This window comes from Camelus bactrianus, chromosome 16 (genome assembly GCF_048773025.1).
Source record: "Camelus bactrianus isolate YW-2024 breed Bactrian camel chromosome 16, ASM4877302v1, whole genome shotgun sequence".
Taxonomy (NCBI): Eukaryota; Metazoa; Chordata; class Mammalia; order Artiodactyla; family Camelidae; genus Camelus; species Camelus bactrianus.
The window spans coordinates 36,884,056-36,911,527 of NC_133554.1; the positions used below are offsets into that span (position 1 = coordinate 36,884,056).

The 27,472-nt window shown below is 35.4% G+C and overlaps 1 protein-coding gene across 9 annotated transcripts; it reads right to left on the bottom strand.

Annotated features, from left to right (window-relative positions):
* Window positions 1-1,927: 1,927 nt before the first annotated feature.
* Window positions 1,928-26,749, bottom strand: ZNF207 (zinc finger protein 207). Of its 9 annotated transcripts, none has more exons than XR_012499527.1 (14): window positions 26,564-26,749; window positions 24,995-25,121; window positions 20,788-20,926; window positions 19,741-19,911; window positions 19,546-19,621; window positions 19,001-19,048; window positions 17,885-17,955; window positions 16,244-16,401; window positions 14,979-15,071; window positions 13,752-13,994; window positions 12,971-13,130; window positions 12,344-12,827; window positions 9,538-9,592; window positions 1,928-5,689 (listed from the first exon to the last, which is right to left on the bottom strand). XR_012499527.1 is itself a non-coding variant. In XM_010958320.3 (12 exons), the coding sequence occupies exons 1-12, from the start codon at window positions 26,602-26,604 to the stop codon at window positions 12,667-12,669; spliced, it is 1,485 nt and encodes a 494-aa protein (XP_010956622.2). In that variant the 5' UTR covers window positions 26,605-26,749; the 3' UTR covers window positions 11,978-12,666. The 9 variants fall into 9 exon arrangements, 6 of the variants coding, with proteins under 6 accessions (XP_010956622.2, XP_074199149.1, XP_074199151.1 ...); XR_012499526.1 differs by having other exon boundaries at window positions 1,928-5,692; XR_012499525.1 differs by having other exon boundaries at window positions 1,928-9,592.
* Between the last annotated feature and the right edge of the window lie 723 nt (window positions 26,750-27,472).

Genomic DNA, 27,472 nt, shown 5'->3' on the forward strand with positions numbered 1-27,472 from the left:
AGGTAACTATTAGAAACTACACCTTTGTGGAGAACTAGTTTTCAGTAAGGTTCTATTCTATGAAGAATTCAGGTATAGTATAGTTGTACAAAACAGGATTTAAATGGGCGTAACAAAGGTTTTTGAGGGACAGGATCAATGTATTACCACTGAGGAAAAAAATGGCAGAAAAAAGAGAGGCCATTTACAGGAAAGTGACTGAGGAAAGTAATGGTCTGAGATAGAGGGTTTTCAAAATGTTTTAACCTAGCCCTGGTAAACAGAAGGAATTCTTGTAACTTGACTAAGTCAATAGCAGTCAGGCCGTTATGGTTTCTGAATCCTACTGCTCCACATCACCAGAGTAATAGTGGCAGTGAGGAAATGGTGACAGCATCTGATGATCTCGGAGATTTTGGTTGCTTCTGAAGAGAAACCAAATCCACAGCTCTCATTAAGTTACTTTTATGCAAAAAATCAAAGGCACTCCAATTCCTAGTGGAAATGTGTACCCGTGATGTTCAAGGATCTTTTTATGCTCACTTCAAATTACCTCATTCTCTACAACTTTTTTACATCTCTCCGTATTGTTTTCAAGTTGTTTCCCTAACACTTTCTTCAATTTGTCCAAACCCTAACATCCTTCAAAACCTAGTTCAAATGCCACCTTTCTTCTAACACAATGCAGGTGGAATTACCGTCCTCCAAACTTGTTCAGAGGGCATTTTCACTTTCTTCGTGCTAGCATTTATCCTTCCTAAGTCTCTAATTAATTTTTTGTTTTATTTTTTTTGTTGTTGTTGTTGTTTTTCCACCTCAATGCCTTACCAGACCCTAATAAACATTTCCTAAATCAAAGTCTTACAATAGGTCAGGTGTGGACTAAATCATGAATAAAAAAGTTTAACTTCCAAATCTCTTGTACTTCTTCTGTTCTTAGGTTTGGCATCATCTAACTTCTCCAATGGTCATGCAGTCACAGTAATGCACATCGATTATTCTTGAGATCTATTTACCCCAGGTTCTTCTTGCCTTCTACTAGTCCCCATGCTGCCCACCAACTCCCCACCCTCACACAACTTAGAATAAGATTTTAAAAATTATATATTACTCACCAGATCAAAACCCTTCATCGACTTCCATTAGAATAAAATTCAAATCATGACCTGTGATTTGGTCTACCTTTCCAATCACTATTCACATCTCTCACACACCCTCCCAATCCATTACTCATACTTTTATATTTTTTGTTCCAAGATGCTATGCTTTCTCATCTCAGTTTCTGCACCTACTCTCCCTTCTACCTGTAATACTGTTAATCAACAAGACTTTTCTCAAGGGCTGGCTTCTTAAATCCTCAGCTCCAAGGTCTCTTTTCAGATGTATTTCCTGTCTCCCCGTATATACCAAGAGTGTCCAAGCATATGGTAGGCACTCATACGCATTTACTAAGTGAAATAAAATCTTTAGGTTTTCAGTAACTGCTTACCCCAACCTTAGTCCCACCATTTCCACTGGTCTGACAGACAAGGGTAGGTTGTTACATACAGTAACTTTCTCTCAAAAGCCTAGGAAACTTATTACCACCATTTTAGAGAAGTTAACCCGTTCCAGATCATAGAACTACTAAACAGCAGACAAGGATTTGATTGCAAGGTCTAGTTTTATGCTTCATCTAAATTACTATGCTGCTTCTGGCTCCATCTACTTGTTCAACTTTAATACATTTCTCACAATTACCTCATACCCACAGTCCAAAACTCATTTACCCTTTACTTTCTCCCAAAACGCATTCTATATTTAATAAAAGTAACTTTGCCTTCTACTTCCCAAGGCACACCAAAAACTGTGAAGGACAGTTAAAGTGTATCATTATAATCATTATAATTCACTCAATGTAATTTGTTCTGGATACAACTTAACAAAATGGGCTCAGACAAATATCATATATAAGAAATGAAAAATTTTATTCATTGTTGTAAATTAACAGGCACTCAAATGTTTGTTAACGGTCAATCATTATCCTGGAGCAAAGAGGCTTGCTTTTAATAACAAGGAAGCAAAAATCCTTCAACCTTTAGATGAAAACACAAACTGTAAACTGCTTCGGACATGGAAAGAAAGCACCATTTATCAGATGGTAGTTTTGACTTTCTTAAAACCTAGCAAACACCCCCACACCACCTTGAGAGAGAGAAAAAAATACCTCAATACCTTTTGTGAGCTCTGATTAATGCATGGCTCCATACACTAAGGAACATCTAGAAACATCTCTTTCACCCAAACCCTACCAGTAGGATAAAATCTAACATAGTTGAACACTATAAACGTGGTCATTCATTTCAGTTCTTATGCACTCGCTTCTAGGTGGTATGTCAGAGTGACAGAATGTACTATTTGTTAAGAAAACTTCATTTTAAAATACCCCATCAACAAAATCCAAGTGTTAATTAGTAGAACGTTAAAGATGGTAAAACTTTAAAGCTAGTATTTAGTTACTACCTTTAAGATCAGTGAGTTCATTTACTTACATTAAAAATCATGCTACTAGTCACCACTTGTTTGTTTAGCTAAACCATTTAATCACAGACTTGGACTAGCATTTATTCTCTTTCGTTTGTTTTGTTCAGGTCCTCCTTACCATCATATCCCATGCATGACTTGCTCTTCATTTCCCTCCTTGCCAGGACAATGCTGGAGTGAAGCCTAGAGACTGAATGGGGGCAGGGGGCTTCTCCCCTTTCCTACAACCCTTTGCAATCTTGCACCACTTCACAAAATAATGCTATATACCAGTTTGGAAAGATACTGTAGTAATTAAATGTTTTCACTTTAACTTCTATTTATTATCTTCTTCTTAACAGTAAGTGTCACAGGGAGATTCCTTTTCCTCTTAATTTAAAAAGCACTGCTTCCATGAAAATCCAGTATTGGCTTAATAACATTTTGCTATTATACGATGACTCCTACAATATTCCAGAAAGAGCACAAAGATTTCTTTCCCATTTTTGATCAGCTGCCTACTGTCAGTTTTAACTGGAGCTGAAAAACAAAAGGCTTAAGTAAACTTAAAAGCATCACTGGATTTTAAGACGGGGACATGTAAATAATAATTCCTGAAGATATTTTCTTTACCCATCACTTATTTCTACCCTGAAAAAAGCTTGAAATATAAAGTTAATAAAGCACCATACAAAACAAAAAATGACCCAGACAAAGGAGTAAGATACATTTCAATTTAATCAGTGTGCACACAAATTTGTAAAAATGCTACACACAGTCACAAAGGGGATTCAAGAATTCTTGTTCATGCCTAAATATTATCTTAAACTATGGAAATTTGGCTACTTAACTCACATCACTATTACATGCATTTAAAGTTACATACTTACCAAATTTTCAATGTCTGCTTATCCTTGCTAGGAAAGGACAGAGTTCCTTAGAAACTTACTTCACTTTAAATCTTAAAGACATAAATTGACGATCTGTACTTTGTTTAGTGCTTATCTAGAAGAATATATCACCATTATCACATACTCATACCAATTTTCAATTTTAAAAGACTATTATTGTTCATACTAAAAAGTATGAATTGACTCTTCATCACTGGCTTACAAAGGCAGGAAATACAATGAGAAAACATCCTTAGCATATATTGACATTAGCTAGGATGTGGCTAAAAGGTAGAAGGAAAAAAATCCACGGTTACAATGAAGGAAGGTATTAAACAGGGGATAAAGTAATTAGAAATATACTCAGAGGCTTTCACTGATACACACAGTCCCAGAAATCAGTATTTCCAATCTAAGTTCTTCATGCAAGGTTAGAGTGACTTAAAAATACACTTGAAATTTTCAAACCTCACCCAAGAGAGAGACTCTTGTAAGCAGTTAGTCTGCATGACCATCTTAGGCAAACAAACCTTCTTTCAACCGTACTCTCAGCTTAACTGTTCAACAGCAGCTTCAACAAGGACAAACAGAAATTCTGGTCTTTAAAATTTTATACCTATGCAACATGGAAACCAAAAGCATTGAGGGAAAAAAACAAAAACAACTTTTGGCTGTAAACAAAAAAATCGTATGTTAAAAAAATTTTTGTAAATGCTAGATAGTTTTGAGTAAAAATATTTTTCCTATCTCAACAAAAGGGAACAATCTATATGTTAAAGTTATTGCTGTTATAATCTACTAAATGAAGGTCAAGAAAAAAGTGAGCTCAGATGAGGGAAATGTCAGGAAGTAAAATAATCACCTTAATATTCTTGATTCAGGTAATAGCTGAAGAGTATAGAAATTCAGACACTTTGATCAAAGTGTCCAACTTGTTAAATTTAAAAAGAAAAATAAAGATACATAAAAGTATAAAACAGTACTCACCAGTAAAGCAGCTTTTAAGAGATGGTTTTAAGGAAAACCATTTCCACTGCATCTACGACATTTCTTATACAGATTAAACTGTGAAAGGCAATGAAACTTGAGCCCTTAGGCAATTTTATATATAAAGACAAATGGGTATCTTATAAAATATATTTTATTATCAGCTGATGATAATTGAGTTTTAAAAACTGAACGCATGACTTCCATATAAAATAACATTAAGATGATGTTTCCAGTGGCCAATCACCACTCTCAGTTTAACAGGAGTAGATGATCAGCTAGTTTTACAGACAGATCTCAAATGAGACACTGTTACACTTAAGGTGAAAAGGATGAAGCCACACGTCCTGGTTAATGCTACAGATTAGAAGGATGGTTCAGGCTTCTATACACTAAATTATACACTTTCTTCTCAGTATTTAAAATTTATCAACATTAAGTGCACAGTATTTAAAGGTTAAAATAAATTTCTCAAGGATGGTTCAAGATAATAATTTTGGTAGAACCAACAAAAACAACAATAAAAAGTCTTAACATAACTTTCATAACCTGTTACGGTCTCACTGCCCCTCAAAAGAAATACACGAAGAATCTGTCTAGATTTCTTGATGGGTAGTCAAGCTTTCATTTGAGTACTAAAAAGTAAGGTTTTTCTTAGTTCAAAGTAAAATGAACCCACAGTGGTGGTGCACCAACAGAATAGTTTATATAGTTTACAAAAAAGATGAACAAAGTTAGTATTTATTTACAGCAAGAGTAAATAAAATACATTTAAGAACAAAAAAGCAATATAAACACATTTTATAGCTTATGATTGCACACCATTCATGACTGCTAGAGGGGAGGAAACTTGACTTTTGTCTTAGGTTGATTTAAACTGTAAAAAATTTAAAGGTAAATATGAGTACCACCACAGGAGTGGCTTAAGTAGAAGACTCTGGACCCAAACCCTGCACTCCATATCATACCAATATAAGCATATATATAGCCAATTGAAACTTTCACTGCCTTTTCCTTCTATAGTCAATGTATCTATTTAGGTTCAACCATAACCACTTAATAAAGGGGTAGTATTACACCTTTATTACAACTGAGGTGAGCAAACCTATACCTACTTCGGCCCAAGTATCGAGTGTTTGAAAGTGTCCAATGGTTCTACTATTAGTTGTACTCACATTTAAGTAACTGCACAGCTTTCTTCCTTGTGTGGGTTATATGTATATGTTTGAAAAAAATAGGAATATCAGGTACTTACAGATTAAACTAACCTGTACTGGCAGGGCTGTGGGATTTTTCTTCTCTACCAGTAAGTAGCAAATGCTGAAATTCTGCTGCTAGTTAACAAAAACACAAATTGTATTAAACTGAGGAGTTCAATTCATAGCTTAAAAAGTCAATGTGCATTAATTTCCTCAGAGCCTGATATTAATACATTTTAAAAAATTTTCCCTAAATCTTATAAAAATTACCTTACATTGGCTATTAAATTTAGAGTGACCTTAGAGAATGAGTTAAAGACACTGTGTATCTCTTGGACACATCTCAATTTTAATAAACTATGTATTCCAACATGTGCATTACAAAAATTTGGGTTACTCTAAAAGGGGGTTACATATAACTAGGAAAAAAAAATCTCTGCACAAAAATTTCTAATTTAAGTGTATGTAGCCATATCCCACAGAGATACGCAGTTTTTAATACTTTAAATTCAATTTCCAAAATACCTGACTTCATTTCAAGATTTTCAATTTTAAAAAACATGGGCTGAAAAGTAAATTCTATTGCTCCTCCAGAAGTACACTAACAAGCTAACAGCTAAAAGGGAGGCTTTGCTCAGTAAGTGTATATCCCGTATTTTTCTAACTCAAACTTACAGAAACTTTATTTCCTGGGTCTACTTGGATAGTTAAGCAGCCTTGTTCTATTAGTAGAGACTAGAAAATGATGTGGCAAATTTTGTTTAGTTTCATCTCTGAATGACTGTGGAACTACTTATGAATAAAATGCTAAGAATAAACTACATTATAACAAATGATTTGGTGAAGCCTTAACACAGGCAAACCAAGGGCAGAATGTTGCTACCTTTCATTACATCTAAGGTCTAACAATACAATGGCCAATGAATGTCTTTTCTCCTAAATAATCACTACTAGTCTGTATACAGTAAGCTGGGAAAACAACATTCATTTTATCCACATTGGGCATCAATAAATTTCACTGCCAGTTCCCTGTATTTAACCAAATGTGAAGGCATATGACCTTTAACTGTATTAATGGTTCAAAAACAAAACAAAAACGAGACACAAGAAAGCTAAAGGGTCTAGAGAATTAGAAAAAAGGACTCCCCCCTCAACCCCTGGTTTATAAACAAAGCATTACACAAACCCCTGGGAGAAACACAGCACATTACTGAAGCTGTGTCGTATTACAACCTCACATCATTACAGCATTTGGAATTAATGGCTGGGGTCCAAGCAATCATTTTTAATAAAGTTTACTCACATGCATCTTCTCTATAGTTAATCTGACAAAATTACAACATATTCACAAACATATTCTCCTAATATAGCAGGTGATCATATGCCTCCTAAAGAACTTAACCATAAACCCGTCATCATTTGTAATATTGTTCAATTTGCTTCAAATAGAAATAATTCGAATTAGCTTCAGTGAAGATCTCCTTTGGGTCTTCCATTTCTGCTTTAGTATGATTTCTACATCCTGATTATGAGAATGCATGAGATTAACTGAACAGATTAAAAGAGAGGTCACTCAGAAATTTCAAACTGGTATCAAGCTATTATTTTTCCAGAGCTGGGAAGAAACTGAAAGGCTCCTCCTTTCATGGCCAATTATGCAAAAATGTATGACGCCCAGAGCAGAAAAAACAATGCTTATAAAAAGCAATTCTCTGAGTCCTTAATGAAGAAGTCTAGTTTAAAAAAAAAAAAAAAAAAAGCTTCTTTCAAACTTACTTTTCAACAAAAATGCCAAGAACATGAAAGAATTCGGAATTGCTGAAGATATTTAGAGAATTAGGGAGCTCAAGCTGAGGTCCTGCTTTCCCCATTTGCTGTGGACTAGTTTGAATTAGATTCATGATAGGGGATGTCTAAAGAACCAAGATACTAAAAAGTATAGTTCTGAAAATTCAACATTAATTACAAAATTGTGGATATCCACTATGTGCATACTATACATCATTAAAGTAACTTTATTTTGCCAAGAAATACCACACAGAAAAGTTAAATGATTCCTATGCTATAAAAAAAGGTTATTTATTATAGTGATTCAGATTACACAAAACAAAATACTAAGAAGGCTAATAGGAGTACCTACACTAATATTCAAATGAGAACAAGCAGAAATATAATTGGAAGAATGATTACTTACAAAAATCTGTCTTAATAGTCAAGTCTTATTTATAATGAACTCCTTCTTTTAGAAGACTTCCAAGTTACAGTAAGAATCAGTTTCATTTTGGAATAACATACAAAGGTTATGCAATATTAGGTAGATAAATACCACCTTTTAAAAAAGACATATCTGATTCACACAAAATTTTAGGGTACATGTTTACTTTTTTTTTCAAAATCCCCTACCAAAACAAGTGTCAGTTTTTACTCAAAATTTTATCTCAGTAAAGAAGTGGCTTCAACATTTCCCTTCAGCAGTTTACTAAGTTATACCAGTGGACCTAATAGACACCTGAAAATTAAGGAATTCTCAAAATTATTAGTCTGAGTCACAGAACTACAGTGATCAAAGCTACATCTTTAAGATATCTATATCACCTTCAACAAATTGTCACCCTTTGAAAATCCCTCCCAACCCAGTAATCAAGTGTGTAATTGTGTATTTCAATTATAATTGTTTCAACAATCACTTTAGAATTAGGACAATCAACTTCACTTTTGAATATTTCAGAATATGAGGGGATGGTGGATGCAAAAGAAAACACCTCCAACTAAGAGACTTAAAAGGTGCGAGTTATAAACTATTCCAATGGTATTTTTTTTGTGATATAATTCTTAAAAACATTAAGATCTTTTTTCCATGATTCAGTAACAGAGAAAACATGTTCTAATTACACAGGTGAAAATTTGGAATTCATTTAATGCATATTTTTTCTTTATGCTTCCAAGAATTAAAACTGCATAGAAACACAAGCCTGGATTTGCTAAACATTTTACTATATGTTAACCATTACTGTTCAGAGGAAAATGCTATCTGAATAGAATGATGGCTTTAACACAGGAAGGAACAAAAAGTAATCCAAGTTTGTTTTGGCCTCTCTTCCAGTTCCCTCTTTACCTGCCTCCAACAACATATATACATAAAAAACAAAATAAGCAATTTTTAGTTGGGAACAAACATAAATTCTTTTCATGTGTGCATACTACATCAAATATTGCTCAGTAAGGATAAAATAAAACTTAGAATACTCATCCCAAAACCATTGTTCAATATACTAACTTTACCATGTGATACAATTTCAGTTTGGCTGCCTGAAAATTAGTAATCCATCCATTCTGGTAGGTCTGTAATACCCAAACTCTTTTTTATTATATCCAATGTGTAGTGTATATGCATATATACCAGACACACACCATCTTCCCACTCTTCACAGGGCTCTACATTAACATTTGCTCTAATGTGGTGAAGTTTGAAAATATTAAAAATCACAAGCATTTCCAGATGACATTTCAAAACCGTAATGTTCAATGCGTAACTTTGGGATTAAAAATGCAGATTTCAGTATCCAGTGGCATTTCCAATGTTAAACTTATCCTTGAGGTTAAATTTAAGGAGAAAATAACCAGTAAGATTTTTCCTAAAAGTAAAAGGGATAATTTGAAAACCATTTCATGCCTCCAAATCAAGATTATCAAATTTTGTCAATTTACTTAAGTTCAACAATACCAGCTTACTGAGGCTGTTAAGTATTATGTAACACAAGATAATTACATAAAATTACATTTATCAAATACTTTTTATTAACACCACAGTCAAACGTGAATATTAATATAGAGCCTTCTCTGCCAAAAGATCATAAAAATCCTAAGTTTAATTAAATTTAGGGGCCTTCACCAAACTTGCTGCAAGTTTGGGGACATAAATATCCAACAGCCATAAAGCTGTGAAAGCCCCTATAAGGAATAAAATAAATCCCACTTGCCTCAGACTGAACAGGGCAACACTGAGACTCAGCCTCAGCCTGTCCTATGGCAGGGCTATAGGAAGAAGAAAATTTTAATTTTAGAAAAACATTACCCAATTAATTTAAAAGACATGCATTTTTTTTTAATCCCAATGATCAAGCAAGCAAAGGAAAAAAGAGCAGCTCTTAAAAAAAAAAAACTATTGTCACTGTAATTCGATTCTGAGCCCATAGTTTTATTGGGAATCTCTGCCCTCCAAATAACTAAATTTAACTCAACTGAGTTTAAGTTCAATATGTAACTTGATCAGTGGAACAGAAGTACTTAAAGAATATTTACCTGATTCTTAATGGTAAATGTGTGAGAGATTACTAAAATACTAAGTATTAATAAAACCAAATGATATTCCAGCAGTCACTCAAAAGCAGATCCTCACCTGCTGGTCTTGTTATTGTGGTAACAGGAATAAAAGCTACACAGTAGAAACTAGTGCCAGACAAAAACTTTTTTTTAAGTGGTAACAGTGGATATGAGGTAGAGCAAAAGCTGGCAGCCCAATTAATCTTATAACTTTCTAAATTGTGACATCACAATGCCTGCCTGCCTATACCAAGTCCCAAAAGCGGTCTTCTGTGAGGGCCAATGAAGTTTACTTCAACTCAACCCCATTTATCACTTAAGAAAGTGTTAAGTCAAAGTAAGAGTTAATTATTTCAACATAATTTGTTCCACTTGTGATTTAACCACACTATGGACCACAGAAGCAGTTAGGTATAAAGTATTTTCTAGAAGCTTAATTATGTTCTGATGCATGCAAAAATTACACATTAAATATACCAAATGGGCACCACCTGAGCCGTATACTAAACTGTAAGAGATGGTGTGCTTAAGTTTTTAAAGTGCCAAGCATAACATTCTGAGTTAACTTTTAACCAGAATTCTATCATTTACTTAAAAGTAGCAATGTTTTCTCTTTTCAGACCTCAGAAAACAACAAGCCTTGGTATATTGGTTCTCTTTGCATTAAATACAAATCAAGCTTTGGATAACATCTGAAACATTACTAACACATTTTTTCCTCTTCCTGTTCCCTCTCCCCAACTGCTGTAATCCATTTGTAGTTTGTACATGAAATGCTTGAGACATTTGGTTTGGCAGAACAATTCCTATTTAATCATTCTAAATTTAATAATGCCATTTTTACCTTAAAGATTTTCAACACAAATCTTTGACAGTATGATAAATGTGCTGTCAAATCTAAGGTATTAATTTTAAAACTATTTAGGTAGGCAGGTGTTTGTTGGGAAAAGGGGTAGGGGCTTGGCAGAAGGAAGAAATGCATTCTTAGTGATACATGAATGTTGCCTTTTCAAACTATGAAAATTTCTCAACCTCAATGGTACCACAGCCCAGGAGCTATAAAACCACTGGAGCAAAATACATTTAAAAATAGCAATCAGCTTAAAATATTTACAATGTTTTGTTTAAATGAATGACTTTTACTTGTCGCTTATACACAGACATTTTTACGATGATTAAAATATTTTTCAGTATTTTCTTTTAAAGTTAAAGCTTTTCTTTTAACAAAACTTCAGATTCTATGTCTCCTATCTACACCTTCCCAAAAAGGTTACAAAAAAACATTATTTTCTTAGAAGTTTTAACTTTACACCAAGGAACTTGAATTCATTGTATTATTATACTTTGTACAGGCCATTTGATACTTAATAATAAAACTACTCTGCAAAAGTAAAGATAAAAAAATGGATGCAAAAAAAGAGGTCAACAAGAGCTATTATATGAGACCTGCAACACAAGATACTGAATAATAGTAGTCATCTCTACAGAAAAGTTCTTCACAGGAACACAGTTTAACATTCGAATTTCCAAGGATGAAAAGGTTAACAGGAAAGCCATCTAGGCTTAACAGGAACAAAAGGTAGCCATTTAATCAAAGAAATAATGTAATCTTCCAGAAACCAAATAAATTTCAAATCCATCAGTTAACCATCCTAAGAGAGGCACATTTAGATTCTTGTCAATACACTTAGAATATATGCCAATCATTAACAGCACAAAAGGCTATTATTACTGCATGCACCTAAGCTTCTAGAATTTTGCACCTGACAAGCTTCTGAGGTCCACAAAGTACTGCAGTCTCACAAACAATCAACAGGAAATGAGTGGGTCTGGCACTAGGCTCTAAACATCATCAGCAGGGAGGGATTATCAGGGTTTACATCTTAAACATCTATGGTATCTAACACGTATTGACACCAAGGGGGTAGAAAGGTGACACATTATAAAGATTTCATACCCATGTAGTGACTCATATGTATATCTAAGTTTTTCCGTCAAGTGTAAGACTAACATACAATTCTACACATACTATCCAGTTTAAAACATGCAGCTAAGGAACCTACAATTCAAAGACAGAATCCAGTGATATATCAAAACTGCATTGGTAACTGAATTTTATTATGTGGACATCTACTGTGGCATGCATCTGTACAAACCTTTCAGGCAGTGGTCCACAGCTGGGTTATGAATAAAAAGGCATAAATTTTTCTCTCATTTTATTACAATGAAGTTTAACAGTACAGAAAAGTCACATGACCTTGGTGGGTCAGATTTCTTAAACCCTGCAACATGAGGAACTCTAAATACATTAAATATTGTTACACATTCAGACTTCCAATGTACAGGTACTTGGAGACAGTTACAGCCCTCACCAAGCAAGGTTGGGGACATAAAGTCCAACAGCATATGAAATGCTGTGAAGGCATAACTTTACAAATAGCAATGTAAGCTTACAGAACTTGCCTTTATTAAGGTGGTATGTTCATGTAATTCCAGCGCCTTCACAATATAACGAACCAAATTTACTATACTTCACTTCTAAAAACCTAGATGAAACATGAAAAAGAAGCCATACAGTATAAATTGCAACTTCAGGAAAAGTTCCTGCTTTATTATTCCAAATAATTTTTCCCATGTAAAATAAATGTCCAATAGTTCCTGGTATGTGGGAAGATAATATGTGTTAAAGTCACAATGAAGCCTTATTGACGGAAGCTTGGCTATATAAACAGCACAAGTTGAGAAAAGGTTTAATCTCCAAACCTATTAGACTGGATGAAGTAAGATCAGTAACGGCCACCTTGCGACATTACGGGAGGTCTCATTCCCATCGGAGGTCGAGGAGGCCCACCTTGGTAAGGGGGCACCATTGGCGGTCCCTGCCCATACGGAGGCATTGCACCAGGAAGGTAACCTGGCATGCCTTGATGATGACCACCATACTGACCTAAAAAACACATTTAAAACATAAAAATAGATTGAGTTGGTCTGTGCGTGGTACTTTTAACTGCAATGTATTTTGCAGATAAATACTACGTGTATACTGAGAAAATCCACTAAATATAATAATAAACATAAAAAGAGGAATACCATGAGGCGGCATTGGGGGTCTCATTCCTTGCTGCTGTGGGATGCCTGGCTGTGGTGGCATCATACCTCCAATTGGTCCAACGGGTGGATTACCAATGGGAGCCTGTCCTGGTCGAGGAAGATTACGTTGATATTTAGGTAACTGTGCCCTTCTCTCTTCCTAGGAATAAAAATAAGCAAAATGTGAAACACCTGAATGCAGAGGCTCATTAACCATAAGGCAAGCATCTAAAGTCTTTATAATTTATGAGTAAGCCTAAATTTTTAAATGTACCCTTACACCCCAGTTACTTTTATCCCACAAACCAGTCCAACTACTTAAAATCTTGACGCCTTAAAAAAATTTCACCTATTTTTATATTTGAAGCATGGGATATCTGAACAACATTCCAGGAATTATAAATTGCTTCAGCAAGAAAAGTGTCTAATGAAGAAAGCATACGGACTGTTAGTGATCTGCAGATTCTACCTCACACTTCACTGTTTCTTCAATTAATTTACCAAATTTATGTCTAACAAAAATAATTCTTAAGAGAGTAAGAACCCAACTTACTGTCTTCTTTCACAAATAGTCTGGAGGGAAGGGGGAGAACGTATCTAAGATCAAAACATGCAATATTCACTTTGTTTGGTGGTTCTTAAAAATCAGAATAGTAAATATCACTTAGCAAGCATTCAGTCAAATCGTAAGACCATCACTATACAAATCAAAACTTTTTAAATGGGTAAGCTGCTACAACAGTACTCAAACTCTGTTAGTAAAAAAATGTAAACAACTTACCAGCGATATATCCTCATCTGGATGGATCAACTTACTGGTTGCACTGGTTGTCGTAAGTGTAGCAGGCTTACTTGTTATTGAAGCTGCTGGTTTAGCTGCAGTGCTATTTGTTGTACTAGTGGTTGAAGCTGTAGACTGTGTATATGCAGGGAATGTAGGCTTTGGGGGTTCTGTAGTTGTTGCAGGGGTACTATTTAAGGGCTTGAAATCTGTACCAACAGGTCCTTGGACAGCTGCCTGAGCCTGTAAAACACAATCTTTCATCAACAAAACTTCAAAACCCAAAACTGAATTTATTTACTACCAATTTAACTTAAGACACCAACATTCAACAAGAGAGCAAACTTGAAATTAAAACAAAGTTAACATCATAAACAATCCACAAAATTCAAGGTAACAAATACTATCAAAGGATGCTGAAGTCTTTTCAAGCACATCCAAAACATAGCAGTAGAAACAAGAACTGCTTATGTAACTTCTCAGATGTCATCTATCTCCCTGCCAAAAATTACTCAATTTACAAAGCTTTGTATTTATTCCCAATTGATGAAATATAGTATCATATAATGGAACAGCATATGTTCTATTTTTATTACTCTAAATTGTTTAATCAACCAACTCAAAAAAAAATTAAGTTACAGAATACAAATGTTTGGATGAATTTCAGTTACTAAGAATAGCATAAACAATTATCAATGGTGACACATCCTTCAGAAGTATCCCTTACATACTAATACAATGCCCTCCCAATTAACAATGGCTGGATGATTATGATGGACAAAAGGGTTTAGTAGAGCTTTTAAGTATAAAGTTATAGGTAATAAAAGTGTTAACCTTTCGTAACACCAAACATCTGAAACATGTAAATTAGGCCAACTTTTAGAACCAAATGCAGAGTACTAAATTTCCTTACGTTATTATCTGATGCATTAGATTAAACAGCAAAAAACAGAATAGCTTAATCATGCATCAAGCTAACCATTGGCCACTATAATGCATTTACTGCTTACATGCTTTTAACCCTTTAGAACCTTAGGAGTTTGGGGTACATTTTTTTCTGTTAGTATGAGGTTCAAATTTTCAAAAACCATTGATTTATATGCCATTAATTGTACTTAAAAAAATTAAATAGTGTATTTTTGGGAAAAGATTTTGTTTTAAAGTAGGGTCCAAAGGGTTAAGTTATAAAGCCATTTCAACAATTTTAAACTGCAACTTCCTGCGTACTTGTGCTGTGCTAGGAAACAGAGCTTTAGAAGATGCAGACAGACTTTCTGAATTGGATGAAGCTGTACTTGAGCTTGTTACAGGTGTCCCCATCTGTAGCATAAAAGAAAGGAAACAATGAAAAGTCTCCAAACAAATGGGTGAAAATAAGCCATGTGGTAGACTTTTTTTCAGTATAGATTGCATTTTTGTAAAGGCAAAATACAATGCAATCAAATCCGTTTTATATATAGAGGCAGTTATTGCTTTTACAATAAACAGAGTGACAGTATGAGCCTCAAAAAGTTGTTTTTCAATTCTACACCAATAAATCTAATTAATCACAGGTTTTTTCCCCCTAAAACTAATGTGTTCTGCACTATGATACTTCAAAACTGATTATCTTAAACTGAGAATGATGATGCATTCTTACTGACACTTCAATCCAATTGTCTATCAATGAATACAATTTTTGCCAAGATTGTCTCTCAATAAACAGATCCCCCACCACCTCGAAAACATAAGTTAATGTGCTTAAAAGGCACTTAAAAGTAATGCTTTTAATTTAGCAACTACAAAGAAAAAAAAATGGAAGAAAACATCTAAGGAGTAACTGTAAGGTGAACAACAAAGAACATACATCCTGATCCTCTTAATTCTGAATGAATAAATACATCTGCTTAATTCTGAATGAAACTGGGAAAAAAAAAAAGCAAAAGCAACAGTCATGTACATACTATATATAAAAGAAGCATCTTCGCTTCTGAGTTCTGAGGGAAAAAAAAGACCAGTAGGAAATACAAATGTGACTAGGTCAAAAGCCATTAAATGATGCCCTTCCAGTAACAGTGCAGCATTGTTTGTCACTATTCTAGACTAAAGGAAGAGCCCAAAAATTATTTGCTAAGGTCTCAGGATTTTCATCATTGGCTTTGGTTTCTTTCCACTCCGAGTCCATTAGGTAAAGGAAGACCTCTAAGAACATGTATTGAAGTTCACAGAAATTAAACGTTCATTTCTAACTGAAGATAAGAATAACCAGAGTTCACAACTATGAAAAATAACCTACTACACTATCTCTGGTTCCAGTCAATCTTTTATGAGTAGAGGAAATCAACATGTGCAAACATGGAATAGAAGAGCCACTTCTTAGTAATATTTAATAAGTTGTATTAAAAAGATTACAAATTTAAAAAATTGACCTATGACGATTTCAAAGATTTCAGTAAACAACTGTACTTTACCTTTAAATGTAAGTGCACCCCTTTTCAGGAATTTCACCTTACCTGTCCTGCACTGGGGAAAAGAGGCTTAGTAACTGGAGGCTGCGGAGCAGGAACTGTTGCTGTTGGTGCAGGTGGTCTGTTAAGAATACCTGGTGCTGAAACAGCCTGAGCTTGAGTCATTGGAGGAATTCCAGGACGTGGAACAGGAGGTGGCATACCTGCAGACAAGAAATATTGGAGAGGGACCCAGTTGTTTACACATTTAGTTCAGAAAAAAATATTTCCCCCGAACTTTGCCATTAAAATGTACTATATTAAAAAAGATTCTATACTACAACAATTGACTGCTGAACTGCATGAAACCCAAAGAACTCCAGATATTTGCCCCTCGAAACAATTTTGCCTCAAACTTTGTATTCCTTCATGTCTCTTCAGAATTTGGGGAAGTGAAATACACCACTCGAGACCCCATGCACAGGTAAAGCAAAACTTAAGCTTGTTGGTATTACTGATGCAGCAAACTTTTGAAACATGTAAGATAATTATTTCAATCATCTACCAGATAGATGTTTCCTGAACTAATGCAAATTACAGTAAAAACTGTAATAGATACATACAGCTATAAATATTAATCCAGAAACTAAGTTATTCCTTTAAACACTACATTTTCCTAAAATGCACCACTAGTGTACACTTTAAACTTCCTCAACGTAAGTTAAAACTCTTACTGACTTCACATTATGAAACGAACATTGGTTATTTTTCTGTATTCCTTCAAATGCCTAAAATCATCTCAGAGCACAATGTATGTAAAGCTGTCGTCTACAAATTAATGGCTACACCGACAATGATTCAAATTTTGCTGCTACCTTATTTTTCCTGTTCCTTTTACACCAACTATCACTTGAGTACATCCAACTCCATTATGGATTCCAAACCAAACTTGCTAGGATTAAAAACTAGGCAATGGGCTCAGAGCGCCTCATGAAGGCCTTTGTGGCACACTTACTGGGCTAACCAAATCCCTTTCCCCATATTACAGGCTATAAAGTCAATATACTTTATTTCCCAGGCACCTTTGCACTTAAGAGGGTTCATGAGACCTACTTCGGTCAATGATGTATAAGAAGCTAAGGAGCTTCTGGGAAAGTTACTTTGCTCCCTAAAAGGAGTGTACACTTCTGACATCCTTTCTTAAGACATCCTGTAACCACTGAGTGACACGTACGAAGGAGAAAAAAGCTAAAGTCAGCAAAGCGAAAATTAAGCAAGCACAGGTTCTTGATTATCACTAAAGCCACTGAATCTACCACTCCTACATTCAGTGAGATAATAAATGGCTACATTGTTAAATATAGTTCTTTGGATTTCTCTATTACTTGCTAAGAGTCTCCATTACTCATCTAAAATATTCCTAACAGATACAACCACCGTTAAATATGTGAGCCTCAGTGCACAGGCTCTGTGCATAGGCTCATTCCAGTTGCCTGGAAGAGTACTTTTACTATCTTTTTCAAAACAAAAAAAGAAAAAAGAAAGAAGTCCATCATAACACTTCTCACAGTATTTTTAAAAAGAAGTCACTGACCTATGGGAATTTTGTAATTACATTGTTCCAATGCATACAAACCTACTGTCCAAAATACTTAAGAATAAAACATGCCTGTCTTATTAAAAAGGCAATTATCTAACATTTCATACCTGGTGGCATACCAGGCATCAGTGGTGGTATTCCTGGTCCAGGTGGCATCATTCCACCCATTGGCATCATTCTATTAGAAAGCAAATTTCAAGAGACAACTAAAGTTAATTAACAGTATGAAACATTAGAAAGTATTTTGGCTAAAGCCTGAAACAATAGGTAAGACTTGAATGAGACCTCTAATACTGAAAGAACACAACACACTAGGATAATCCTATCAAAATAAATTCCTTAAAAACCAGCAAACTCTTGGGTTTACCAGTAAAATGGGGGAAAAAATTCAATCTTTGTTAACAGTGCATTTTAATACATTTAAAGCCATTGAGGACAAAAATTATACTCTCCTTAATATAAATAAAGAGATTTTATCTAAAATATGTGTAATTGGAAAGCAAAATCACCTTTTGTCTCACTTGGAAAATATCCACAGAATATAAAAAAAGAACTCTCTATTTTAGAGTTGTCAGATTTTTCGAAAGGAAAATATTGAATGTACCCCGTGGAATAAAGATTTCTTTTTTTTTTGGAGGGGCACAGAAGAACTACCATCATAATTAAAGATAATCAAAAGTAAACTCAGACTGCCTAATTTTAAGCAGAAAGCTATCTAACACTAAATCATGACTTAAAAACATAACCCAATTTATCTTCCTTCCCTTAAAAAAATCTCACCTTCAATTATCAGTGTCCAATTCACTTAAAAAATTACAAGTTAGTGAATTCTTAAGTACTCTTACCAGAAGAATAACTTCTATATATAGATTTTATTAGAAAAAATTCAATTACCTTCTATAATAATAAAGTATGTAATTTGGCAAAAGAATATACATTCTTTCTTAATACCAATCCTTTTTACTAAGTCCCATTACTTTCAGCAGTTTGAGGAAAACAGCTGCACACTTAGAAAATGCCTTATTTATATGGGTCTATTACTATTTCCTCACAGATGTTTTAGTTCCCTCAAAAGATCTGTGTCTATCAGTCTACAAATTTTAGAAGTTTTAGTAAGGAAAGTTAGAAAACTTCTGAAGTAAACTGAATAGATACCATTAAACACACAAGAAAATGACATTATGATTATACCTCCTGAATTACATTATGAATGAGATGCTTACATGTTTTCACCGCAAAATGACTGGGTGTATTTTCTCTGATGATGCAATCTGTGAAAATGTATGACAAAATCAAAATCTAACTGTGATTTTCAAAATACAGTGGGAAAGTGTACTGTATACCTCTCATATCCAACAATATTTAAGTAAAAGTGATGGGCACGGGCACCTCATATTCATTTTAGTTCTTGATGATTTGACAAATAAATCATTTACAGAGTTTGCTTCTTGTCACAACTATAAAGTGTTATGGACAGTTCTGAATCTCAGAAACTCAAAACCTACAACCAACTGCTTTAATTACACCAGGTGCAATTGAAGTAGATGGCTGCCTACATACACTCTAAAACCCCAAGTTCTATTCTTTTCAGAGGCAAATTTATATTCCTTAAATTTATTAGTAGACCCCTTTATTAGATAAGCTTAATATTTATAGAGCCCATACCTTTTAGAAGCAAAAAGTACAAAGTAACATTTAATTCATGTAACACCCAAGATGAAAAAGATTACCAGGCACAAGCCCACAAGCCAATTAAGAGTTTTCTTACCCAGGTGGCATGCCTGGCATAACTGGTGGCATTCCTGGCATCAGAGGAGGAACACCTGGCATTAATGGAGGTATGCCTATAAACAAGAATTTCAGCCAAAAAGAGGGGGGGGTTAAGAAGAAAAAATTAGTACTTCTGAACTGTATCAATAAAGACCAAAGAATTTGTTAAACTGTAAGAAACCTGATGTGCTACCTGGAGGCATTCCTGGTGCTCCCGGAACTGGTGGTAGTCCTGGTTGTGCCATTGGGGGGATATAACCTTGCTGAGGTTGAACTGGCTGTGGTTGAAATGAAGTTGAAGCTGCAGAGTCATCATCATCATATTCATCAGAATCATCTTGCTGTTTCTTTTTCTGACTCTCTGCTAAAAAAGTTTTAATTAGTTTTTCTAACAGAGTGGAAAGAAAGAAAAACTAAGCAAGTTTAAGACATCCAGCATTCAAAAAATTTATTTCAGTGCAATTAATGCCTGAGAGTTTTCTTCCCAAAAAATGCAGTTAACGCTGTTCTCTTCAAATGTTTTTTCACTCTATATTAAGCAAGGACAACATCCTTCTCCTATTCTATGGCAAGTAAAAATAATTTTCCTAAGTCAGTTTTATTTTAGGAAACAGTTTTTGAGGAGGAAGGTTATCGCTCAGTGATAGAGTGCATGCCTAGTATGCACAAGGTCCTGGGTTCAACCCCCAGTACCGCAATTAAGGATAAAAATATAATTAAAAAAAAAAAAGCCCTTTACGCCCAAAATTTAAAAACTAAAAATAAATTTAAAAAAGTAAAAAACAGCTTTCTATTTCACCCCAAAAGGTAAATTATGACAAACCAATCTGACCTCTCTGTAATCCTTTTCAAAACAAAAAATTTAACAGGCAATTAATAAGTTTCTATTATCTGGATAGAACAGGGCTATAAATCCCAAATCAAATACAGTACTAAAAAAAATTTACAATCAGTGGTTTCATAAATCAAAACAAGCTACCTTCATTTTCAAAGGCCTCAACACTTGCTAAATCCATCTGGAATTCAGTTATAAGTAAAAATAAAATAAAATGTACAGAATGATCCAAATAGTATCATATACACAAATCAAATATGTAACTTATAACATAAAGAAAAATAAAATTCAAAATTGGAAATCTGAATACATCTAGTATCTACCATTAAATTTATATTTGAAAGTAGTAATAATACTCTTACTAGTGAAGCTATATTAAAAAAAAACATACATCTTGGTACCTACCTTGTGTTTTTTGCTCAAGAAGTCTTCTTCGTTCATCCATGTCTTTTTCTGGAATACCTTCCATACCATATATTTCCAGTTCTATGTCTGTTCTCCCAGGTATTGCATTTGGCACAGCATCTATTGTCTCTTTATGCACCTAACATTAAAAAACAAACAAAAGACACCCACACAAACAAAAAACTTCCATTAGAAAGACAAAAGCGCTTCATGAAAGACAGCATCTTTTAAAGAGTAACTTCAAATTACTCAGAGACCACTTAGTATAATGCTTAAGAATGACTGGTTCTATAGTGAGACTACATGGATTCAACCCCCCCAGCTTTATAGCTAGTAAGCTATATTGAGCCAATCATTTGACCTCTCTAAGCCTCAATTTACTCCACCTATATGTTACCTAAATTCTGGGGTCCTTTTTAGGATTAAATAAAATACTGTGTGCATAAAAAGCATTTGGCAATGAGTAATACATAGGAAGGACTCAATAAACATTATTTCAAGTTTACCATATAATCTCACTTGCTTAAATTATTAGCAACAAACTAATAGTGCTCCTCAAATCAGAAATTAAGTCCCAAGAAGTTCCTCAATTAAGTAAAGCTTATGAAGTTTTATTAAGTACTGGAATAAAGTAAATTTTCCAAGAATGGATTTTGAAACAAGCCTGCGGTTACAAATCATAAAAGTGACATTTACAATTTCATTACCCATAATCATCTGAGGTGCTTAACATTACCACAATAGTAATCCTGTCACTAGCTGAATTTATTTGGTAGGTCATGAAAAGAAGTTCTTAAAACCTGGAGCTCTAGGACTTTTTTCACTGTATGTTTTTTGTTAGATCAAACGTTCCCTCAAATGTAGATAACTTTTGTCAATATGGTAAAATCCCTGTCAGTCTTGGGCTTCTTCAGCAAAAAGCATTAACTTAGGTTAAAGTATGTCCAAATATTTTGCCTAGAATATCAGCAACCCCTGGAAGCTTATTAGAAATGCAAATTCTCAGGCTATATGTGAGCTCTACTGAATTGGAAGCTCTTGGGTAGAAACAGGAATCTACCTAACAAGCCTTCAAGGTGATTTTGATGCCTGCTCAAGCTTGAGAACCACTTACTTAGTGTAATGACTTTGATGTATCTGTCAAAGTAATACTCAATTTTTCTTTCCTTCCTAGACACTTTCATGGAAAAAATAGGTAACTAAAGAAAACTGTTTTCTTCTTAGAGATGTATCTCAAAAATTTTAAACAGCGACACGCAAATCAAAAATTTAGAAATTATCTTACTGTGATTAAAAGATCCATGAACAGTTATTCAACAAGAGACTTAATCACCAATTCCTAAGTTTTTTGGAAAAAAAACTTTTCTTGATACTTTTAAGTATTACTTTTCCTGATAAACTCAGATGAAGTAACTCATATGTCCTTTAAAGAAATAATTACATTCACATACACATTAGTTTTCATTACATTTCTAAGTGGTAAGAGCAGGATTAAATTAATTAAAAGATAGTGGAAAGAGAAGGAAAATAACAATTTACTTAAAATCGTCCCAACACTATGGTACAGCCAGAATTAGATTTCTTAGAATCTTGCCTAGTAAAAATAAATACAGTCCTGGTTGAAAAGATAGGAGCTAGTACTGATGTGAAACATCTAAATTACTAATGCCCTAGGCTAATCAAATACAGAACTGGAGCACGTCTTAACATGTTAACATGACTTAACAGCCATGCCTATCTCACAGGTTGCTGTGAAGTTTTATTAAGAACATATAAATAAAGTAAGACGTTGTTTAATCTCCTTCTAGCTTCCACCCTATTTCTCTGCACTTCCCTACAGTACAACTCCTTGAAAGGGTGCCTCTACTTTCCCGCCCATTTTCTCTTGAAAGCACTCCAATCAGCCTCATCATTCTAGGAAATCACTATTGGCAAGTGACCAATGACCTCCACTTTGATCCAATCTTAGTCCTGCGCTTACCTATTAGCTGCGCTTATTGAATTGGTTTGCCCACATTTTCAATCTCCTTGATAGGTTTCTTTTCATCTTCTGACCTCTAAATGCTGGGAGTGGCCCAAGGTGGAGTTCCTGCATCTCTTTTTCATCTATATTTTACTCCCTAAGAAGGATATCTAGTATCTTAGTTTAAAATACTATCCTTATACTGTATCCTTCCAAATCTCTAGCTTCAGTTTCAACCTCTCTGTGAACTACAGACTTGTAGATTCAGTTGCTTATATGACACCTCCATCTGGATATTCAACAGTCTCCAAACTGACATACTCACACTCAAAATTAACATAAAATGATCTTGATATCCTCATCTCTAAGCCTATTCTTCCTGTAGCTTTCCACATTTCCATATAGTCGTCCCTCCCTATTAATGGGGTATTGGTTCCAGGAATACCCTTCCATACCAAATCCCAAGGATACTCAAATCCCTTATATAAAAGGGCATAGTATAGTTAGCCCTCTCGATCCAGATTCCACACCAGTGGATTCAACTAATCGAATTTCAATCAGAATTTCAACTGCAGTTGGTTGAATCCACAGACACAGACGAGGTAACTCACTTTTCATATTGCTCAAACCAAAAACCTTTAGATCCTTCACTCACTTTCTCTCATACTCCACATCTAACCCATGAGCAAACTCTGGTTTCTGTCACCATCAACTTTCACCCATAATATGGAATACTCCAGTCTCCTAAGTGGTCTTACTGCACTCTACAGTCTACTCTCAACCCTGCAGCCAAAATGACTGTAAAACGTACCAAAGCATGCTATATCTCAATTAAAACTCCCATTTCATTCAAATGTAAAGAAAATGGCCTACAATAGCCTGCAAGCCCTCCTATATAGAAGTAGCACATTGCTTTCCCTCAATATGGGAGAACGCCCCTGATGTGAAGGTCTTTCATTGGCTCTTCCCAGAAATCTCTCCCTCACTTCCTTTCAGCTCTCTGCTCACATGTCAGCTTCTCATTCAGGCCTTTCCTAACTATTCTGTGGCCCTCCCCTATGCCCCCTACCTAGTTTTAGTTTTCTCTATTACTATCCATGTAAGACAAACTAAACATTTATAGGTTATTTTCCTCCACAATGCAAATCTAAACTCCACAAAGGTAACTGTTTTATTCACTGCTGTATAATCAGTTCCTAAAACACTCACAGAAACTTCCTTTGGTAAATGGTCATGTTCTGTTATCTTTACTATTCAATAGTCAACCACCAGCCACATGTGGCTGAGCACTGGTAATGTGGCTATGTGACTGAGGAACTGAATTTTTAAATTTTCTTTTAAATACCCACATGTAACTAGTGACTGCCACAGTGGAAAACTGTGGGTCCAGCATGCAGTAGCCTCTCATATTTCTGCATGGATATTAAATTGTTGTTATAGTAAAATTATTGGAGTGAAAAAGATCTAAATAAAATTCCTTTTAAACTTGGGGAAGCAATGTCTGGTTTTAAATTTACCTCCCTGCCTCCTACCAACAGTAGTTTTCAATGAATAAGGATTTGCCCATCTCACATCTCTCTAGGGTCCAATTAGGCAAAAATTCAGGCAGCTCAGGGACTCGCAAAAGTAGAACAATGGTGAGCAAGATATAAACGTACCTATTTGATCTTTAAAAGTATAAATTACACAGCTCTCCCTACCTAGTAAAGAACTCAAGAAACCTAGAAATTATTCAACGAAACACAATGCTACCATTCCAAAAGAGGTCCATAAAATAAATGCTTGAAATAAGCCTAGCCCCAGGCAACTGATAACAAATCCTTGAAAAAGGCAGTGAGTAATGGCAGTTAATTATGTATTAATTCTTATGGGATTAGAATTGGTCACACAGCCCACAAAATTTAATCACTGATCCTTGTTCCGTATTCCAAGTACCGAGGAAATACTTTGTGATCTCAACCAAACTGTCATCCACCTAACCTAGGATGAAAGACCTTATCCATAATTGAAAGATATTGATATAAATTCTCTGTAAACATTAAAAATCAACTGTTTATTTCAATGGCTAAGAAACAGGTTTTCTTATTTTTAAAGCTGACTGGTTATCTTATCTAATCCTTTGCAATAAGCAACAAAAAAACCCTACAGCTATCAAAGAGAAATTCAAGACCCCCCCCCACCCCAGGCACACACCTTGATTCCAAACAAGAAAGCAAAAATAAAATACAGAAGAAAACTCCTTACCTGCATGCAATGAATAGCTAAGCCAGGTCCTGTATACAATTTCTTATGACATATATGGCATTTAAAATGCTTTGCTTTTTGGTGCTGTATAAGGATCTTCTCATCATCAAAATCTCTATTACAATACCTAATCACTACTGTTAAGGCACAAAAATCGCAAAATAATGACACTGTCTAAAAAAATAAATCATGAAAGAGAATAATGGTAACATTAAAAATGGGAACAGCTAAAACCTCTTTGAATACTTTATATAAACTTTGCTCTTTGTATTTATTACTCACTACGGATTAACCTGCCACATAATTTCAGAATCTTCAATGTCCTGGAGGCCCATAATACTGCTTCACCACTCCTAAATAACCACCACAGTAAGCAATATAGTTCTGTCAAACTCCCACGTTTAACAGAAATTTTTGTGAAATTAACGTTTCTTTAGTTCATTATTTCAACATTTATAAATGCACACTGTGAACTGGAAGGGTTCACTGATAAAACAAAACCAAAGTTTATGTTAACAAAATTTCAAGAATTAGATTCAGTAAAAATTTACCTCATATTTAAAACTTAACATTTACATTATTAGAATCTGAAAATAAGTCCATAGTAAAAAAAAAGACACAACTTTCTATTAACAATCCATAAAGTTGGCTGCAATTCCGTATGAATGTATGCTGCCAAGCAATGTATTTAAACTCAGAGACGAGTTACATTCATGATTCTGAGAGTTCTTACCTCGATAGTCAAGTTTTTTTTTTAAATACAAAATCCGTAATCACTTTTCAACTATTATAGAAATAAACGCAGTTCTGTAATAAACCGTTTTTAGGTACAAGGCAGTAAATAAAATCAATTTTAACGTATATTACCGATTCTGGGGAAAAAGAAGTATTAAGAGGACGCCACGTTTTATTTTACTAAGTAACAGGAGGCATTTTTTTCAGTCTAACAAAGCCAGGTAAAAAGATAACAAGAAACCCCACCCTGTAAGAGAACGCTCCTTGAAATCAAGGCGCCAGTGGGTGAGACGCGGCAGCTAACTCCCCTCCACCGCCAAAAAAAAAAAAAAAAAAAAAAAAAAAAAGGCCGGGGGGGGTCTAACTCAGGGTTAACCAACGTAAGCCTTTACTAAACCACCGATTCTACAAGAACGGAAAAAGTGGGTGACTCCGGAAGCTCTCCCCTAATCTTCCAAAGTCAATTAGCATATTTTGCTCGAGGAAAGTCCCTTTGTTGAATCGTCACCAAAACAACGGAGTGTGGCAAAAGTCCTCGGGGACACTGTCCTTGCTGAAAAGGGTCCAAGCCGCCTCCCGGAGAGTCAGCGCTCGCACCGAAGCAAGAACCTCCTGAGTCACGGAGTCCCACGATCCTCAAAGGCCAGAACCTCCCGCCCAAGGGACTCCGTTTTCCGAGAAGCCTTCCCAAACCCACCTCCAGCCACCAAACCACAGACCCCAAGGCCTAGATCCCGGACACCCGCCGCCATAGGCCCAAGCCAGGCCTCCCCGTCCCAGTCACCACCAGCCGGCGCCCCCGCTCGGCCTCGACTTCACACCGACAAAGGATATCAGCACCACGGCTTCAGCTGCTTCTTCTTCTTGCGTCCCATAACTGCCCTCTACCGAAAAAAAAAAAAAAAAGGAGGATAAAACAAGCAGAAAAAATGAGTCGAAATTCGCTCACTCCTCCGATCCAACCGCCACCACCGCGTCCCACAGGAAACAGCCACAAAATGGCCGACGCTCTCGCTCGCTGCTCTGTCTCCCGTCAGGCACTGCGGCTCGGAGGCGGTGCCAGGCAGGGCAGGGTCACATGACGCAGGCCTCCGCCTTGAGTGGGTGGAGACTAGCGGCCACGGGGCGAGGGGGAGCGGTGATCGCCATCTTGTTGGTGCGAGTAGTCTCGGCTCTCGCTCGCTGGGCGTGCTAATCCCTCCGGTTTTGTTTCTTTCGTAAAGGACGGGTGACCTAGGTACGCCAAGACACTCCCGAATTGATGGGAAAAAAATCCCAAAACTTTAAAGTTTGTCAGCGTAATTAAGTACAAACAATTAACCACAAGTAAAGGATAATTGAGACAACCCCCAGGTTTTCATGCCGGATTACTCCTTTCTGTAGTAAGTGCTGAACGTTTGCCTACTATTAAGTCAAAGAAGTCGCAGTCTGCCTGTAACTCACATATTGGTGACAGATAAACAGACGATGCATCATGGTCAGCGCGATGATGGAAATTTTTTTTTTTAATTTTAAATGGTGATTTACGAGGTGCTGGGGGACCTCACAGGAGGGGAACGGATTACAGGAACTCGGCGGTCTTTGGGGTATCAAGGAAGTTTCCTAAAGCGTCAGTGGGAACAAGCGAAGTGGAGAAGGCTCCTCACCAAGGGCGCAAAAAGTGCAAGTCTGAGGCTTAGCACCTGAAAAAAGCTAGAGGTAGTAGTGTTGGAGCTCGTAGTGAAGGGGCTGGTAGCAAGAGAG

Bases quoted from the DNA above. Each gene is read 5' to 3' on its own strand.
- ZNF207 (XM_074343048.1), bottom strand. From the start codon at position 26,604: ATGGGACGCAAGAAGAAGAAGCAGCTGAAGCCGTGGTGCTG. The intron at 16,402-17,884 runs GTATGAAATGTT...TCTTGTCTGCAG, and splicing joins GATGCCTGGTATGCCACCAG to GTATGCCACCTCCTGTTCCA. The intron at 12,828-12,970 runs GTATTCCTCTTT...TGTGTTTTTTAG, and splicing joins ACCCCCAATGCCGCCTCATG to GTCAGTATGGTGGTCATCAT.